This window comes from Cyprinodon variegatus, unplaced genomic scaffold (genome assembly GCF_000732505.1).
Source record: "Cyprinodon variegatus isolate N-32 unplaced genomic scaffold, C_variegatus-1.0 Scaffold843, whole genome shotgun sequence".
Lineage (NCBI taxonomy): Eukaryota > Metazoa > Chordata > Actinopteri > Cyprinodontiformes > Cyprinodontidae > Cyprinodon > Cyprinodon variegatus.
The window spans coordinates 216,536-234,593 of record NW_015151296.1 but is presented as its reverse complement, the minus strand read 5'-3'; the positions used below and the strand labels follow the sequence as shown (position 1 = coordinate 234,593).

At 37.6% G+C, this 18,058-nt stretch overlaps 1 protein-coding gene across 2 annotated transcripts in view; it reads left to right on the top strand.

The window, feature by feature from the left end:
* LOC107099161 (glutamate receptor ionotropic, NMDA 2B-like) overlaps positions 1-18,058 on the top strand; it is a 140,951-nt gene that overhangs the window by 110,826 nt on the left and 12,067 nt on the right. For both annotated transcript variants that reach the window (XM_015397178.1, XM_015397177.1), the window contains exons 12-13: positions 2,432-2,619; positions 15,834-16,072. In XM_015397178.1, the coding sequence (XP_015252664.1) occupies positions 2,432-2,619; positions 15,834-16,072 (427 nt within the window). The remainder of the gene's footprint in view (positions 1-2,431; positions 2,620-15,833; positions 16,073-18,058) is intronic.

Genomic DNA, 18,058 nt, shown 5'->3' with positions numbered 1-18,058 from the left:
CATGCCTAAATGCACTGAGTTGCAGCCATGTGATTGGCTGCTTAGAAATTAAGTGTTAACGAGCAGTTGGACAGGTGTACCTAATAAAGTGGCCGGTGAGTGTATATGTTTTTATAGTCCACATTAAAACCTAAGACTGTGTCTTTAACTGGTACAGCTCAGGGCTGCTGGTCTACTCCAAAGAAACTTCATCTCTTCCCCCTATTTCCTCTGTTTTCTGATGTAGACCGTGGAGACAATCAATCACTCTGTAGCAAAAGTATCATCACTGTGATTCCTCTGCTCACCATGTTTGTGTTGCTGTTGCCAGTTTTGTGCACGTATGTTCTGATGTCCTCTGAGTTAAACTTTTCTGGCAGCAATTTTCAAATATTATATGTGGGTCCCAGTAAGTATCTGGAGGGAAGTGAATTGTACTTTAAATAGATAACACTGATGGTGGCAAGCTGCATTGTAGCCACAGCTGCCCTGGGGCTCACTGACAGAAGTTAGGCTGCCGTACACTGGCGCCACCAGTCCCTCCGACTACCATCAGTAGGCAGTGTTGGTAAAGTGTCTTACCCAGGGACATAATGACACTGAAAACAACTGCTGGGGCCTGTTACCCTACTATATGGTAAGGTTTTTCTTGTCTCCAAACAACTACAGAATTATCAGATTTTTGTTTGATCCAGAATATTTTCAAATTATTTTAGGTTTTTTTCCAGGAAACTATTCTTATTTAGGAAACTCACATTAGAGAGGAAGCCCTTAGGGATGAGGCACTCAGGGAAGGTGTCAGATAATGCAAACCAGAAGGGAAAGGAGCTGGGGAGAAAAGAACCACCAAAGAACCACCAACATGCAGCTAAAGAGGCAAATTACCAAATGCTATTATTGGCTGAAGGGGACGGTCTGAAGGATAGAACGTAGTGTCAGATATGAAAGAACAAGATGCACAGATTTACTGTTCCAGGAAAACTACCATCTCACATAGACATGCTGGATAGGATAAATATGAATAGATAAAGACTGTTAGTTCTAGGTGGGAATTACCTTTCAAGGTGTTGTCATATAACCAAGCTAAGATTCTGAGAAATGACCAACCAACACTGGTATCATTGGTAAGTAGTACATGGGAGCATCTGTCATTGATGTAGCCATCCAAAACCATCAAAACCTCATAAAAAATAAAAATAGGTGTAATATTGAAATACCCACAGCTAAGAGAAGAGCTGAAGAGAGGCTGAAAGGTTGTAAGCCTGATTGTTCTTCGGGCAAACATTGTTTATTTAAGCTTTGCTCAGGATTTAGGCGTTCAGTTTGCAAATACAGACAGGGCTCGATGTTAACCATAGCCCGATCTCTCGAGGCAAGTAGTTTTTATTGTTGGGAGAGTACAAATTTCTTTGCATTGGCCTGCCGGGCAAGTGCAATGATTGCAAAACAAAATTATGACTCAAAATTACTTTAAAATCACCGACATTCGATGAAAATGACCCAGAAGCGTTGCCGGCGCCATTTTTGTTGTTTTGTACAGATTCTCGTGTGATTTGAAAAAGCCGGGTGATTTTCCGCCAGATGGCTTGATTTTTGTCCACTTAGCGGTAATTTTGATGTAGTTAACAAAACGACAAACGGCTGCATTTATTTTGTCAGGGAAAACTAATCCTGAGTCAGTTAAAAGTCAGGGAATTATGTAAGACTGTGGAAACCCTGTATAAAATAACTATGTATAATGATTCTCTAGAAAAGTCACATTATATTAATAGTATTATCTTGTATAAACATATCATGACTCTAAAATAAGTTATTCATTTGTGACATTGACTTCTGTCTTGTGATTTATCTTAAGTTTTTAACCTGTCAAGTTTTTTTTTTAGATTTTTGACATTACAATTTATATTTTTCCAAGCACACAACAGTTTAAAGCAAAGTTTAGTTTGAAAAGAATGTGCAGGAAGGATTGAAAAGCATGTTATCACGGTAATGTAGGCTTGAGTTCATTATCTGACGCATGCATATACACACCAGGAACCTGGAAACTTAAAAAATACTGAATTACAAAAAACATTTAAAAAACAAACATGTTTCTTTGGTGTATATATACAAAAATGAATATTAGGAACTATATTTATCAAACATTATACTGGGCAAGTAAAAATTGTTTCTGGGCAAATTAAATGTAAAAGTCACTTGCCCAAAGGGCAAGTGGTAAAAATCCTTAACTTCAACCCCTGACAGATATTAGTCATAATTGGGTAACTTCTACCACTAGCTGGCATCTAATTTGCTTCAATGTAACTCTTGATACTGTAGGCATCAATGCATATGTTGGTATGTATGTAGGCTAATATGCATCAGCCTGAGTGGGAATTGGAGAGGTAGTCTACAAGGGTTTAACTATAGCATGAGTGGTTCAACTGTACTAGCACATATTTATGGTTCACAGGAAATTGGATGCATTCATCTACGACGCTGCAGTGCTGAACTACATGGCTGGCAGGGATGAGGGCTGTAAGCTGGTAACCATCGGGAGTGGCAAAGTGTTCGCCTCCACTGGCTACGGCATCGCCATCCAGAAGGACTCTGGCTGGAAACGTGCTGTGGATTTGGCTATCCTGATGCTGTTTGGAGATGGTAAGGTTGGACAGTTTTGGTAACACACGAGTAAAGACCAATAATGCTCCACCGAGGTCTAGAAACACCCCTTATTTTTGACATTTTACTGTCTATAAGGTTGAGTGTTTTGTATTCTTCGGTTGTGGTCTCAAAGTCCATAGAAATGTTTGTGTTTGGTACTTTAAGTTTACATATTTTCAGTCAAGTACCTTAACATGTTCAAGGTTTATTGATTTGTAGCCAGATTTTGAGCTTTGAATCATTCTGACACACAGAAGCTTAGCAACAAGCCACTCTAAACAGATAAAAATATGTGTCCAATTCTTTATGAAAATCATGTAAAATGTACCAAACATCATGACAGGCAGAAAAAATACAGTTCTAATAAGATGACTCTAAAGAGCTATTACCCTAAACCTTTTTATACAGTAGATGATCCAATAAATATGGCGTAGCATTAGGGTAATACTGAGTCATTTTATTGGTATTATGAGGGTAAAAATGATGAGACAGTAAAGTAATTTTAATAATAAGAGGAAAGCTTTGATAGAGTGAGCTAAGCTCACCCAAACTGAAGCAACACTTTTTATCTCATGGGGAAGGCTGTCTTTTCTCCAGACAGTTACATTAAGACTACTTTTTTAATCTTGCAATATTACGACATTATTCTTTTGAAAACCTCTATGCTCGTAATGCTAGGACATTACTGTAATGTCCTAATAAACCTATTTCTGAATTTTGTCAATTAATATGTATATATCTTAGTGTGGCCCTAATAATCTGTTGTAAATTAAATTCTGGTGTGCTGATTTTTATTTTCTCTGTTCCTGAAAACTACTCCAGATATTTTCATTAGCTGTTTTCATTTTATTTTTGTTTTTTAGTCTGCAATTAATTATTTTCCTCTCTACTTATTTAAGAAAATCCTTCCTAACTCTCACTCTTTCATTCTGTTTATTTATATAGTGGCAATTAATAACATATATCATCTCAAGGAACTTTATAAAGATAATTAAACAATTAAACCAGAAAACTGTGGCTGGTTTCTTATCTCTTGGTTTCTTAATGCTTCAGCCTATTAATTTAAAAAAAACATTTTTTAGATTTCTTATCTGGCTTAATATTTATCAGTAGGGCTGTGTCATATGGACATGAAAATATACCACAAAGAAGCCTTTCATATCAGTTTATATCCATAATTATTATCCATTTTTCTCTTATTTGAAATAAAGACCAGGGGGAAAAAGGCCGACATTAAATTGTAACCCTAAGCCTATTAAATGTTTCCTGTAGAAAGAGCATAGCCTACAGTACCTTACTTATCTTGGCACTGACTTCGAGAGGCAAAATTTTTTCTTCCCCCGCAGAAGGCGGTGAGGTTCTGGGTCAGTGTTTAATGAAATTAAAAAACTTTCAGTTGACGTACTTCTGTCAGTATTGATCATTCTTTTATTGCCCAGGCTAATTCTAATGGCATTTTTTTCAGCAGCCTTCCCGCTGTAAACGGTGATTATTTACTAATGTTAGACGTAGAGCTGATGTCTCTCTGTGTGTGACGGAACAGTCTCTGTAACCTGGGATATTAGTGTTATTTTAAACGGTAACAAATTATTACGGCTCCAGGTTTTAATGATTAGGATTATTAGTTTGCTTCCTGTTACTAAGTGTTAACAGCCGTATGCAAGCAGAAAGCAGATCCTTATCTCTGAGATTTGACTAATTCCTTCATTATTTACAAATCCAACATGTTCAAGAAGCACAGAAGAGTCAAACTGATCTCTTCAGAAAACTTGGAGGATGGAAATAGAAATAAAGCTCCTGTCACACCTTGGCGATTTAGCCAGCATATGCCTGAAGTACTAAAAAATATCTAGCAAAAACGCTGACATATGTTGTATAAGTGATGGGTATGTGAAGTACTCTGAAGCACAGCAACATACGGCAAGTATGCAGAGAAATTTTGAGGATGCACATTGCTGTCCCCCTCAGGACACTGACTTGTGACATTTCATGGGCATTACTCTGCCGTCCGTTATGCATAAGTTAGGCATTGAACATTAGTTCTGGACTCGTTATGAATAATCTGCATACGCCCAAAATTGAAAAAAAATACGTACTTAGAAGGTCCAGCGTATGCCAGCGTTTTAGAACATATTGGGACGTCAGGCATACGCTGGCTAAATCTTCAAGGTGATATATCTGAAGTTGAAACACAATAAGGTTGGAAGATCCCTGTGTTGTAGCATAGAGCTGCTTGTTCCTCTGTTTTCGACAATGATTATTTTTGAGTGTACAGAGTTTAGAACCACATAATGAAACTTCAAAGGGTAAAAAGGCAGCTCTAAATGTTTGGAATAATAGGACCGAAGGACAAACTGTTGATGGATAACTCCTGAGCCGCGCTGTTTCTGATCAGTGAGCATTTAACAGTGATGTAACAGCAGACCTCCTGTTATTGTAGGTGTAAAAGCTTTAATGTAGACTAACTGTGAATATTTAGCAGCTCATGAAACTGTTTGAGAAAATGTTTTTGACAGACATAAAAAATTGATTAAATTAGCCAGAAGGAGCAATCGTAGGAGAAACCCTTGTTGTGCGTATGTTTCTATACATTGTTGCTCTGCTGATTGACAGTCAGTGTCATAAAGATTTCAGAAACAGCCTGCATATGTTGGCAGGATAGCATGGGAAATAAATCAGTAGGGGATACGGGAAGCAGATACTTATCTGGTTTATGCTGCAGCATCTCAACAGAGAAGTTGGACTGAATTTGTCAGGGAAGTAATTTGCTCCTTCCTTTGTTATCAGTTTCTGTCAGCGTTTTAACTTTTTACTCCACCAGTTTGATCCCTCTCACATTTTCTTCTCACTAGTTAGAAAACTGGGTTCCTACAGTCTGGAAAAATCTTAAAAAGTAAAGAATTTTATTCGCACTGAGAAGTAGCAGATTGGTGATGTTATGATATGAAAGTTTAGTTTGTGTGTGTATACCTACATAAATATATGTGAAAGGGAATGAATAGATGTTAGATTTTTTTTCCCACCACAGCCGCAACGAGTAAGATCTTTTGGAGAAAGGTGGACCTTGACTGGTGTGTATTGAACAGATTCATTTACTTTAAAGTAGACATTAAACTGTTAGGGCATTTTTTTCTTCCTTGTATAAGATCATATAAATAGAAATATATATTTGAAAAATATCTATTGATCTAAAAATGTCAGAATCTTTAAGTTTTTAGAGCAGACAATATTTTCACGGACCGGGGGGGTAAATACGATCAAGTAAAATGATACGACTGGCATAAAATCAAATACAAACAGCAAAAAAATAAAACTCACTATTATGTTGAATTAGTGGGAGCCCTGAGCTTGTTTCTCCGAAACAAGCCGGTCGCATCTAGGCGTAAGGCGAGACAATGACACACGAAGTGTGCTCCTGATGTCCAGTCTGCTCTGTAGGTTTGTTTTGGTCGCTGTAACTGCAGAAAATCCAGCTTCCCAAAAATATGATGTTATAGATAGGATGAGTCTTGAACTGAATTAACCTGTGTCAAGAGGCACAGATGCACCGACTGATGTAATTGGGAGAGAATACCGCAATTTTTTCTATTTTTCAAAATAAAACATCACTCAGACTCTGATCATCGATAAATTATATATATATATATATATATATATATATATATATATATATATATACACATTTTTCTGTGCGGCCCGGTACCAAATGACCGACGGACTGGTACCGGTCCGCGGCCCCGTGGTTGGGGACCGCTGCTTTAGAGTAAAGGTGCAGAAGATAGTCTTGGTCCTGACCAAAGTAAAATACTCCCCCATGCTATGTCATCCGGGTCATAGTCATTCCATGAGATAAGGATACACAAGGCTGTAATATAAAATGAGAAGACATTGAAGTGACAAGATGGCTAACTTTCCTATTTATACCAATTGATCTGTTAATGTTCCTACTAACACAATCAACCTGCTCCAACTTTCATCAATTATACTTTGTAAGAGATGCCTATGGTAACTTAGCAGATTCAAGTTTGATCAGAGTTAAATCTTTATCATGCGACTTTCTGACACTAAAAATAATCAAAGTAATTTTTTGTTTTTACATTCAAAGATAACATATTTAACTTTAACCATACAGCATAGTAATAATGTAATAAAGATTGAGTGTAGAGCTAGGGGTTTGTCCTCTGCAAACATAATTGATGAAAGCACTTTTGTAACATTAGGCAAGTCATTTTTATCAATAAGGAATAACAGTGGTCCAAGAATGGTCCCCTGTGGAACTCCACATTGTAATTTAGCTCTGCTTGAAAAATAAACCCCTAATGGAAATAAACTTAGATCTATTGGGAATGTAATTTGATAAACCTTTTTAAGAGACATTTCTGAAACCATTTCTGTATAATTAAGCTAACAAAATCTCATGATTTACCATATCAAATGCTTTTGAAAAGTCTAAGAAGATACTTCAAGTGAACTCATTATTTGTTTGAGCAGCTGTAAGCAACAGTTAACTACCAGGTGGAAGGATTTTTGCAAGAACCATATCGGTCAAGGTAAAGAACATTACAACATTACATTAGAGTCTATATAAAAACGATTTCATTTATGAAGAGTTTTTTCTTTATATAAAAAAAGAAATTTAAAAGCATGGTGGATATTGGTCTAGGTTTGGTTAAAAAAAAAAATAATAATATTAGTAAACAAATAAAGTGGGTTGGATTATCAGCTTTGTATAGAGGAAGAACTTTTACTTTTTCTGGCACACACCTTTTACAGACAACTGTAAAATGACAAATGTAAGACATTGTAAGACATTAAATCATTTTCAGAATATTATAACCTCACTCTTTGAATATATAAATACTATTAGGTTTACAGTTTTTTATTTTTGCTTTTTGTTTTTTTTTTTTATGTTTTTTCCCCCCATTTTTCTTCTTATATATTTAATAAATTCAGTTCAGTTTAAGTTCAGTTCAATGATATGATAAGATGAATACGGTTTAATTAATTAAATGTATATTGGAGGAGCCGTCCTACGTGCTCATCCCCGTTTTCACTTACAGGTGGTGAGTCTGACATAGTGAAAAAATTGCACGTCTTTTTTTGGAAAGTAAGCTTGTATGAGCGATGCAAACAGCAACTTTTAAACAGAGCATGCGCGAGGAGAAAAGGGCTTGTGCACGCTCTTGCATGCGTTTAATGGGTGTTCTCTCTGGGGAGCAGGTAAAGGGTTTTGCATGTGCATTATTTTTTTAACACTAGAGTTCCCAAGGCAGTCTTTTTGACGGTTCTGACATTTTTAAGTGAAAGAATTTAATTTAGATTAATCCTTAATCAATTTTCAACTTTGAACCTGTGTAGTAAAGCAGTCTTATTTATATCACTGATTAATTTTTAATACAAATTTAGAATACAAATGTTAATAGCATATAAATACAGCCTTTAAAAATATATATTAGACCTGTTGTAAGGTCTAGATATCCACAATGTGTTTATATGACACACTAAAACTGTTAAGATACAAGGATAATAAACCCTTTTTATTAATATTTTGATTAGTCATCTTGGAGTATCAGCTGTAGGTCTTTTACTGTAAACTGTAAGGTCTGCATCCCATCACTTCCATTGTTAGTTACCTTTACAGATTTCCCATTCATCCATACGGCCATATGGCTACCTTTCATCTTACCATGTTTCCATTCTTTTTTTCTAGGCTTTCCCTCCTCCCGTCTTTCTTTTCTTGACATTTTTAATCTAATTCCCATAATCAATGTTTTAACAATGTAGACATCTCCCAATTATTCATCAAAAAGCAAAATAACTAGATGTTTAAGTTAGAAAAAGTATGGAAATAAAAAAAATCAAAGGTCCGTGGATATTTTTCATTTTATTGCCTCAGTTATTTCAGGAAGATAGTGCAGGGATTGCAGCAGTTGGCTGTTTAGACAGCCAGGGCATTTAGCTCTGTATAAATTATTGCCTCCATGTCTCTCATATGTTATAGTGTTGATGCTAACAGTAGAACATATTATGCGAATATTTATATATGTAGCTGGTTGAGCATCTGATTTATCGACCATTAGCATCCATTGACTTTAAAATGGTGATTAACGGTTATGACACATTGTAGGGAATGAGACAGCACCTGGTTAGCTTGTGTTTATGTCTTATTGAACAGAGCTCAGGAGCATTCTTAGGCCACTAGTATCTATTTCATAGAAATGCTTGGCTGATTATTAGCCTGTATAAATTATGATCAGGTAAATTATTTTTACCTGATCATATTAACAGTTTTTTTCTTCAAATAGCTGTTTAATACTTTGAATCCCGTATGTCACAGACTAATACTTTCTATATCCAAGAGTAATAAAAATTATTTTTCATTTATATATTTGCACCTTTTTAAGGGTTATATAAAATTTGCTCTAAATTAAATCAAACTTACAATATATTCAGTAGCTAGTTAGTTGTTATGCATAATCCTGAAATGAAACAGCTTCAAATAAGACAGTTTCTTTTAAGCTGTTTGTTAGCAGTGAGTCGTAGAGATGACTCTGCTTCAAAAGAAAAAAACAAATTAATTCTTTCCTGCATTCATTAAACCCCTTTAAATGTGACACACCTTTGAAATGCAGCGTCATCTGTGGATCTTAAAGTGCATAATTCTTCAGGTTACACAAGCTGAGTTTTCAAGCAGTCATTTTACTTTTCCTGGTCCTTTGAAATGTACTCTGAATGTCACAATAAATAAATTAATGTGTCTCAAAAAACAAGTAAAGGTCAGTTTGTGTAATAAATACATGGTTAATTTAATGAATATTTAATTTTAAAAGTTTATTTACTGCAAGTAATTAAATGAAAAGAGAAAAGTCATACATAATATATACTCATGATTATCAGTGAGGATATATAATATGCAGAGCCTTTATAAGCTGAATCTAGAGTGCTTTAAAGATGCCTATGTAAATTCTCAGTCATCCGGGTCACAGCAACCACAAACAGGCTTTAATTGGAAGGCAACAGGACTTTTGCTTCTGCAACCTTTCTGGAAATATCCTCATTCATGACATGAGGTTATCCGGTCATAGCAACCATCAAAACAAGCTTAAGAAAGTCTCCTCTCCTTCCAACTTAAGTGCTCTAAAGGAAAGTTAAGAGAAACAAAAAAATAAAAAATAAAAATGCCTGAAAGAACTGGAATTACAGCATCCTCGAAGATATTGTAATGAAAAGCCCATTTAAGAGTCTGGGGAGGATTCAAAAGGTACAAAACCTGACCTGAGTTAAAGCTTCAACAATTTTATTTATCCTTATTTATTTACGAAACATTACATTTTAAATCACCTTTCAGTTTTGTTGATATCAAAGGTTGATATAAGTCCATTTTGTAAAAGGGAATCCCCCGAATCGCAATGCTTATGGACATGGACCCACAGATAAAATATACTTCAAAGAACCAAATTCAGTCACATAAAAAGCAGAATCACAAAGAAAGCAGAAATTAGAACAATAACCACAACATCAAACAAAAAACAAAGCAACAGACAGGAAAGAACTGTGACAGAAAAGCCTCTGAGAAAAAGGGCTGCAACTGTCTATTTCTTGTGTCAACCCACTTATAGATCAGTATCATCTTACAGAGACTAAGGAGAAAAATTACTGGTTAAAATTCATCCTTTTGAATAAAAGCAAAGGTTGCATTTATTTTGTAAACAATCACCCCAGAGTCAGTTGAAGGAGTAGAGAGGCAGAGAGTCCAGTTGCTCCCAAGTCCAGTTTTCATTTCTGCGATGATTTAGGGAGCCACTTCATCTGCTGCCTTTGGATGATGTATTTTATCAAATCTAAAGTCAGCTCATTTGTACTACCTGGAAATCCTGGAGCACTTGATGATTTTTTTTTAGAAAAAACAGTTTCAGCCGATGATTGAACATCGTTGTGTATTTTGAAGACCTCTGTAACAGCAGGTGTGTGTTTAACAAAGACAAACCCAAGAGGTAAAGACATGAGAAATTACTTGTTGGGAGCAACTGTTGATATTCATCAACATTTTTCAAACTATAACAGCTTGACCCATGCTTATATATAGGTTTATTTCATTCTCTATTACCGCTAATTTAATTGACTGTTCCCGTTTAAAAACAAGCTTTATATTGTGTTGTTCTTGTTATACAATCTAATTTGTAATTGGATCATGTCTCATGTCCTTGTCACTATTACAACAAGAACACTTGTATTGTGTTTATATGCCGATGTGAAGGATAGACCTGTAGCTCCTTTGTTGCTCTTTGCAGGTCTACCTGTCAGAAACGTGGGACAAAATGGGCTCTATTGTTGCTTCTTTGAACAAGCAGCCCAGGTAGCCTTATAGTTGAATGTGTGAAAGGCAGACCCAGCATGTGTAGAAAGGGCACAGTTAGGTACTTGCTATTTTTCTCATCATGGTAAGCCTTTACTCAGCTCAGGTCAACCTTTTCTGGCTTTTTGTTGTAAGTGTTATTTGGTGCCTCCTACTGTTTCTATACCAGGTCACAAAGCTATGAACAAATCCTTGCTATGGTTAGCAAAACCTTTTCCCATTTCGTCACATTATAAGCACAGATGTCTGTGTATTCCAATAGGGTTTCATTATGACATAAAGTAGGAAGGGAAAAGAAAACAACTGCCCAACCCATCCAACCATCTAATTGCATACTATAACCTAAAGGCAGTTTAGAGTCAACCATTTGGGCTAATATTTATGTTTTGGAGGAAACTCAACCTGTCCAACCCATTTAATGCTTATATTACTTATATAAACCTTTGATTGTTCATTTAGACAGCTTAGATGTATTAATATATTTCTAGTTATTTGCAAGAGCCTTACAGATGAATTTGGCCTCTTTATTGATTCATTTAGAAACTACAGACGTTATGCTTGTTTATTTCTTGTTGGTACAGTGTGGTTAGTGTAGATTGACCCTGAACTGCTTCTGGAGCCACTCAGTTTATAGCCACCTCTGGGGGGATACGTTCCTCCCCCAATAAATATTTTTTGGCTCCACCACTGCTCTCATGTGGCTAGAGTGACGGGATGTGTAGTGTTAGCTGTCCAACACCATCTTCCAAATATTTGCTGTGTTCCCAGCATAGTGCTTGGCAAACCGCAGACGGGACTACTTTCTTCTTTACTATAAAGCCCACATTTGTGAAGAAGGAGTTGTCCTGTCATCAAATTCTCTCACCTGAGCTGTGAAACTCTTAATGCAATGCTCCCCTGGCTTTTGGGCTTAGGTAGACGGCTATGTGTACATGTAGTGTCAGATGATAATTGAGAGATGCTTTGTTAGATGTTCAAAGTTTGAGAAATTGTTTTATAACCTATCCCTGCTTTAAATTTCCCAACACTTTCTCCCTGACCTGTCTGTTGTGTTTAGAACTCTCTAAGGTTCTGTTGGTTCACTAATGTTCTTTAGCAAACCTCTGAATCTCTAACACTGCTGGTTTTACAATGCTGGATTTATTCAGTAAAGGACTTCTAAAAGCTGGTTTTACTTCATACCATCTAGGTGTGTCACACTTGAAATGGAGTAATTCAGATTCATACCAGATTTTAAAAACCACAAACTTCCCATTTTAAAGTTACCCTCTCCTCTGTTTTGTTATGCTGTATTAAGCTACTCTGTAGATTTTTTTTTAAATAGGTTAGCTACATCTATTTGCTGTTTGAAAACTGTTGCCTCAACAATATGAATAAAAAAAAAAGGTAACTGCTATTTTTAGTCATATCAAAACCATAGGAGGTTAGAAAGTTCAAAGTTTGACCGGCTGGTGATTTGGCAGCATTTTTAGTTTTTTTTTCTCTGAGGAAAAGCTCAAAATAAAATAAACAAAAGCTCTACAATGTTGACCTTTCCCCTTAGAGAATCCAGCTCCACTAACAGTTCATGTCCTCTTTGCTGCTTACCTCCTGTCACATCTCATGCCGAGCAGCATGCTGACACGCAGACACGCATACAAAGATGTTGGCCTTCAAGGTGTTATCACTTTCTATTGTGTCCTGTGTGATGGATAAATAGGTCAGCACAGAGAACACGTTCACCAGGAATTAGATCTCCTAGTGTCAGAATGACTCAGACTTTTATGTAGACCCTTGGAAACCTTTTGTATATCATACATCTGTGCATGCAACATGTTTATTGCATGAATCTGTGCACATGTGTAGGGCTCCTGTTATATTAAATGGCAGAAAGACTGCTGTATACATAAGGCCAATGCTTCCGACATTACCTCATGTGGGTTGTTTGGCTGTCAGCACACATACAGCAATCCAGGTTAGAAGACCAGACTCATCGATGTTTGCTCACAACTGTCACATCTTGTTTTGTCTGTGGGAGAGCTGGGTGTTATACGTGCAATGGGAGGGTTTCAGCACTGTCTTTGCAATAGCACACAGAGTACCCTAAATCTGAACAGATGTAAATGAAGAAGGAAAAGAGCAGTGATTGTTGGAGGAGGAGGAGGAGGAGAGGGGTGGGCTGGATGGCACAATATAATGAAGTAATATAAACGTGATTACATGGATTTTAGTAATGACAGTTTGTCAGTCTGAGTGATGCGTTGTCAGTCATTTTTTTTTTTTTTTGGTCTAAAACATGAAGATACAGGCTCCATTTCTTAGCTTGTTACAATTCAAGACATTTCCTGTTTCTAGTTCTTTTATTTTTCTGAAATGACTAAGCTCACTAAAGTTTATGTTAAAAAATGCTCACAAATATACTCAAGTCACAATAAATTTGAAAATAATACACCTTACAGTAGACTTATCCGTGAAGTGCATGAGACCAGGTTCAGACTATATCTTGTTAGCAATGTTTATCTTATGTAATCAGTGGTTAAAGTAAGTTCCAAAGTCTAGATTGTGTCAGTAAGTGGTTAAAACTGTATCTGGGTGTTTATATTTTGTTGTGTTAAATTATTATACCTCATTTGTTTCTGCTAAATCTGCAAAAAGAGTAAATGTTTGGTGATCATTTGTGAAAATAAGTTGAGGGATAAATATGTTAATAAATTTAAACATTTCATTTACAATATTTGACTTGGATTTGGTAAAATAACTGAAATTGGATCTAGGGGGAAAAAAATGGGTATGGACCTTGGTAGAAAGATAAGACATGACTAGAGCTTCGGACCTGGCCAGAAAGACTAGGCCTGACTAAGTGCTGGGAGAAAGACTGGGGATTTAGGTCTGGAGAAAAAGATTAGACCTAACTAATGCTTCCAAAAAAGGCATTAAACATTAGGGGTGTAAATCACACCCATCATGGCGATTCAATTCAGTATCGATTTCCTGACCCAACGATTTGATTATTTTCGATACTCAAGAATACGATTCAATTCGATTAATTGGTTCTATTTTTATTTTTTTTTTACACCTTAAAGGCTAGACAATGTTTCAAATTTGAAATAAATCAATGGAAGCTGTAATATCGTTATGCATTTTATTTGAGAAACAACAGCAAATAACAGAAGTATGAAAAGTTGTACTTCACCTATTCCTATTGAAACCTCATTCACTGAAAATTATTAATACCCCTGCGTTATAGATTCTGAAAGGCCTTGCATTAAAAAATACTGCACAAAATCAATGCAATGAGTGCAATGCAATACCTCAGCTCCAGACGCACCCGCCCCCTCCACAGACGCTCAGCTGCTCCTCTCCCCAGGATGTAGCTGACCGCAGACAGTGCCGCAGACAGGAGGCTGGCTTGTTTTGTTTTTATGACCGAAATTGCGGAAAAAAACTCATGAAGTTTGACCCGCTAGAAAAGCGAGGTACGCGAGAACGCTGGGACCCTTTTTCCACCTGGATCTCCGCTCTTTTTGGCCCTCATGTCCCTCCATCGTCGGATTAAACTCGCCCCCACTTCCTCACCGCCTCGGCCGTATCTAGACCCACAGCGTGTAGCGCAGACCATGCTTCAATATTTAGCATAAATCAAAAATGTCTGTGTCAAGCTTACTGCAACACACTGCTGTAAGAGTATAACCAGGAAGCGAGGTAGGAGGGCAAAATAGGTTTAGCGCCACCGCAGCACGGGAGGGAGAATTACGCCCAGGAGCAAACGGATAAAAATAGACTGGAGGAAAAAAAAAAGATGAATTGATACTCTTGCGGGCGTATCGATGCATCGGATCGTCGGCTGTTGGATCGATGCATCGATACGAAACGATTATTATTTTTACCCCAATAAACATGTCTTGGACTTGGGGAGAAACATTTGGGAATTGACTTGAACCTTCGGAATAAGATTAGAGTCAGACATGAACTTGACATGAAAGATTTGGGACTTAACATGGACCTGAGGAGAAAGCCTGGATCTTACTAAGGTGTAGGAGGAAGACTGATTTGGACTTTGGACTTTAGCAGGAGTTGGAAAACAGAGTTAACACTTGAATTTTACTCGGTAGGAAAAACAAAAGCTTACTATAACCAATCCTTAATGGTCAGATTCCTCTACATCAGCGGTCCCCAACCTTTTTTGCGCCACGGACCGGTTTTATGTCAGATAATATTTTCACGGACCGCCCTTTAAAGTGTGGGGGTAATGAGATAAAATAAAATGATACGACTGGCATAAAATCAAATAAAAACAGCATAAAAATAAAACTCAGCATTATGTTGAATTAGTGGGAGCCCTGAGCTTGTTTCTCCGAAACAAGCCGGTCCCATCTAGGCGTAATCGGAAACAATGACACATGAAGTGTGCTCCTGATGTCCAGTCTGCTCCGTAGCTTTGTTTTGGTCGCTGTAACCGCAGAAAATCCCGCTTCACAAACATAGGATGTTATAGATAGGATGCGTCTTGACCTGAATTAACCTGTGTCAAGAGGCACAGATGCACCGACTCATGTAATTGGAAGATAATACCCTAATGTTTTGTATTTTTCAAAATAAAACATCACTCAGACTGTGATTGTTGTTGATGAAATTATATACATATATATATATATTTTTTTTTTCTGTGCGGCCTTGTACCAAATGACCGACGGACCGGTACCGGTCCGCGGCCCGGTGGTTGGGGACCGCTGCTCTACATGACATTTTTTCCATCTTGAATTGGAGACTTCAGGCTTTGCACCATGTTGTCTTCTTTCCCTTTGATAAAAACTAAATAAAATATATGACTAACAACAAGGCTACCATGATGATACCTGTGTGACTGTATTTCCAGGTGACATGGAGGAGTTCGAGGCCCTGTGGCTGACAGGAATCTGTCACAACGAGAAGAACGAGGTGATGAGCAGCCAGCTGGACGTGGACAACATGGCTGGGGTCTTCTACATGCTCGGGGCTGCCATGATTCTGTCACTACTCACCTTCATCTGTGAACATTTGTTCTACTGGCAGCTGCGTTTCTGCTTCATGGGCGTGTGTTCAGGGAAGCCCGGGTTCACATTCTCCATCAGCAGAGTGAGTCTTCCCATGTTTTTATTATTTTTTTTTTTTAGATCTGACCTCTGTCCTCCTGACAGAAAGATCACGGGGCCAGCCGTATGGAAGCCAATGGCCGTGGTTGAGCTTTATCAAGTCAGTCAGGAGGACGTGATGACTCATTTGGTTTACCTGCGGCTCATTTCTGTCCATTCACTGAAATACTCAACATACGTAGCCTGTGCTTCACAAAAGCATTTATAAATTTATTAATTGTAATTAACTTGTTAACTGATGTAATGAAATCTCTAGTAGAGATTTTAAACTACCTAAACCTGAAATAAAGCTATTACTGTAGTAGCATGATCTTAAGATGAAAATAAAACAAAATCCACTTTATCAATACATCCATCATCTTCCACTTATCCGTTGGATCGCTGGGGTAGCAGCTTCAGTAGGGAGGCCCAGACGTCCCTCTCCCCAGCCACTTGGGCCAGCTCCTCCAGGGGAATCCCAAGGCGCTCCCAAGTCAGCCGAGAAACATAGTCCCTCAAGAGTGTCCTGGGTCTCCCCCGTGGGCCTCATTCCTGTGGGAAATGACAGGGACACCTCATGGCAGGAAGTTGCTCATAAATCACAACCATAAATCAGTAAAACAACTTATAATAACCCTACTTATAAGTGTCTGAAAATATAAACTAAAGGTCATCAATCAAAACATATTTAGACAAACCCTTGTTAAATCCCGGAGAACCAATGTACCAGATTAGCGACTTACAAGAGTTTTCGATCATTCTGTTTCATTTTATGAGTCTCTTTTCCTCATGCCACCTGCAACCTGGGCTCTTGTCTTACTTTTTGTTGATTAGCTTGTCTTATGTTACATTTCCAGTCCTCATCTTTAATATAGCATAACACATTAAATCCCAGGGATCAACCCAATCCACATCAAATGAATCGATTAACACACTCACACTAACACAGGGCACCTTCAATCAGCTGCGACTGATTGTGATAACGAAGTTTCGCATCTTCCTCTGTTCCTCATTTACATTAATAGCAGCGCAACCTGCTACTGTAACAGCCATTTCTGCGTGCAACGTGCTCTTGCGCTCTTTCTACCGTAATAACAGTCTACATGCAACATTTTCCCCTTCAATCATAAAACAATAAAATCGGGGACATTTCCGGGGACAGCTTTAGCCGGGGATAGGTGGTCCAAAAAGGGGACTGTTCCTGGAAATTGGTCACCATTCTGATCACTGTAGTTTAGACAGCTATTTTTTGTATTCCAATAAGGGGAGATCGCTGCATCATCCCTCTGGAAGGAGGGGAGCATGGTAGACATACTGTGCATTGGGCTATAACAAAGAGCTATATTTTTTCCTGGACTGGAACCTTAACCACTGTGTGATGTCGCTTTCAAACAATTCATTTAAAATACAAAGATGGCGCTTATCCTGGCAGGGGAACTAATAAAGCCTGGCTGCGCTCCAGGCTTCTAATTTACTGTGAGAAACCCTGCAAGCCTCTTACTAGACAAAACTCTTGCTATTGACAAGCATCAAACAAGAAGCAATTTCCACATCTGTCTAAATAAAAAATCTCTGAGCATAATAGCTAACCATTTAGGCAGTGATTGCTGAAAACTCTGCTAGTTGTAGTTGGTTGTCAGCTCTGCCTCTTTACAGTAGCCACCCATTTCCTTCACCTTTCGGTGAAGAGAAGCAATAAAATGAGATTTTGTCCTTTCTTCCTTTTTTAATTCGTACACCCATATGCTTAGCACGAGATATCATGTTTTTGTTGGTGTTTTTAAGGTAATATAGAGGAAAACTACAATAGCTGCTGGTTTTTTTCTAGGTACGCAAGTTTTTTTTTTTTGCTGTCCTAGGACACAAAGTCGTGTGATGTGATTGGTTGAAGCCAGCTGCACATCCTCTATAGCAGTGGTCTCCAACCCTGGTCCTCAAGATCTACTGTCCTACAGATATTAGATGCATCCCTGCTTTAACACAGCTGAAT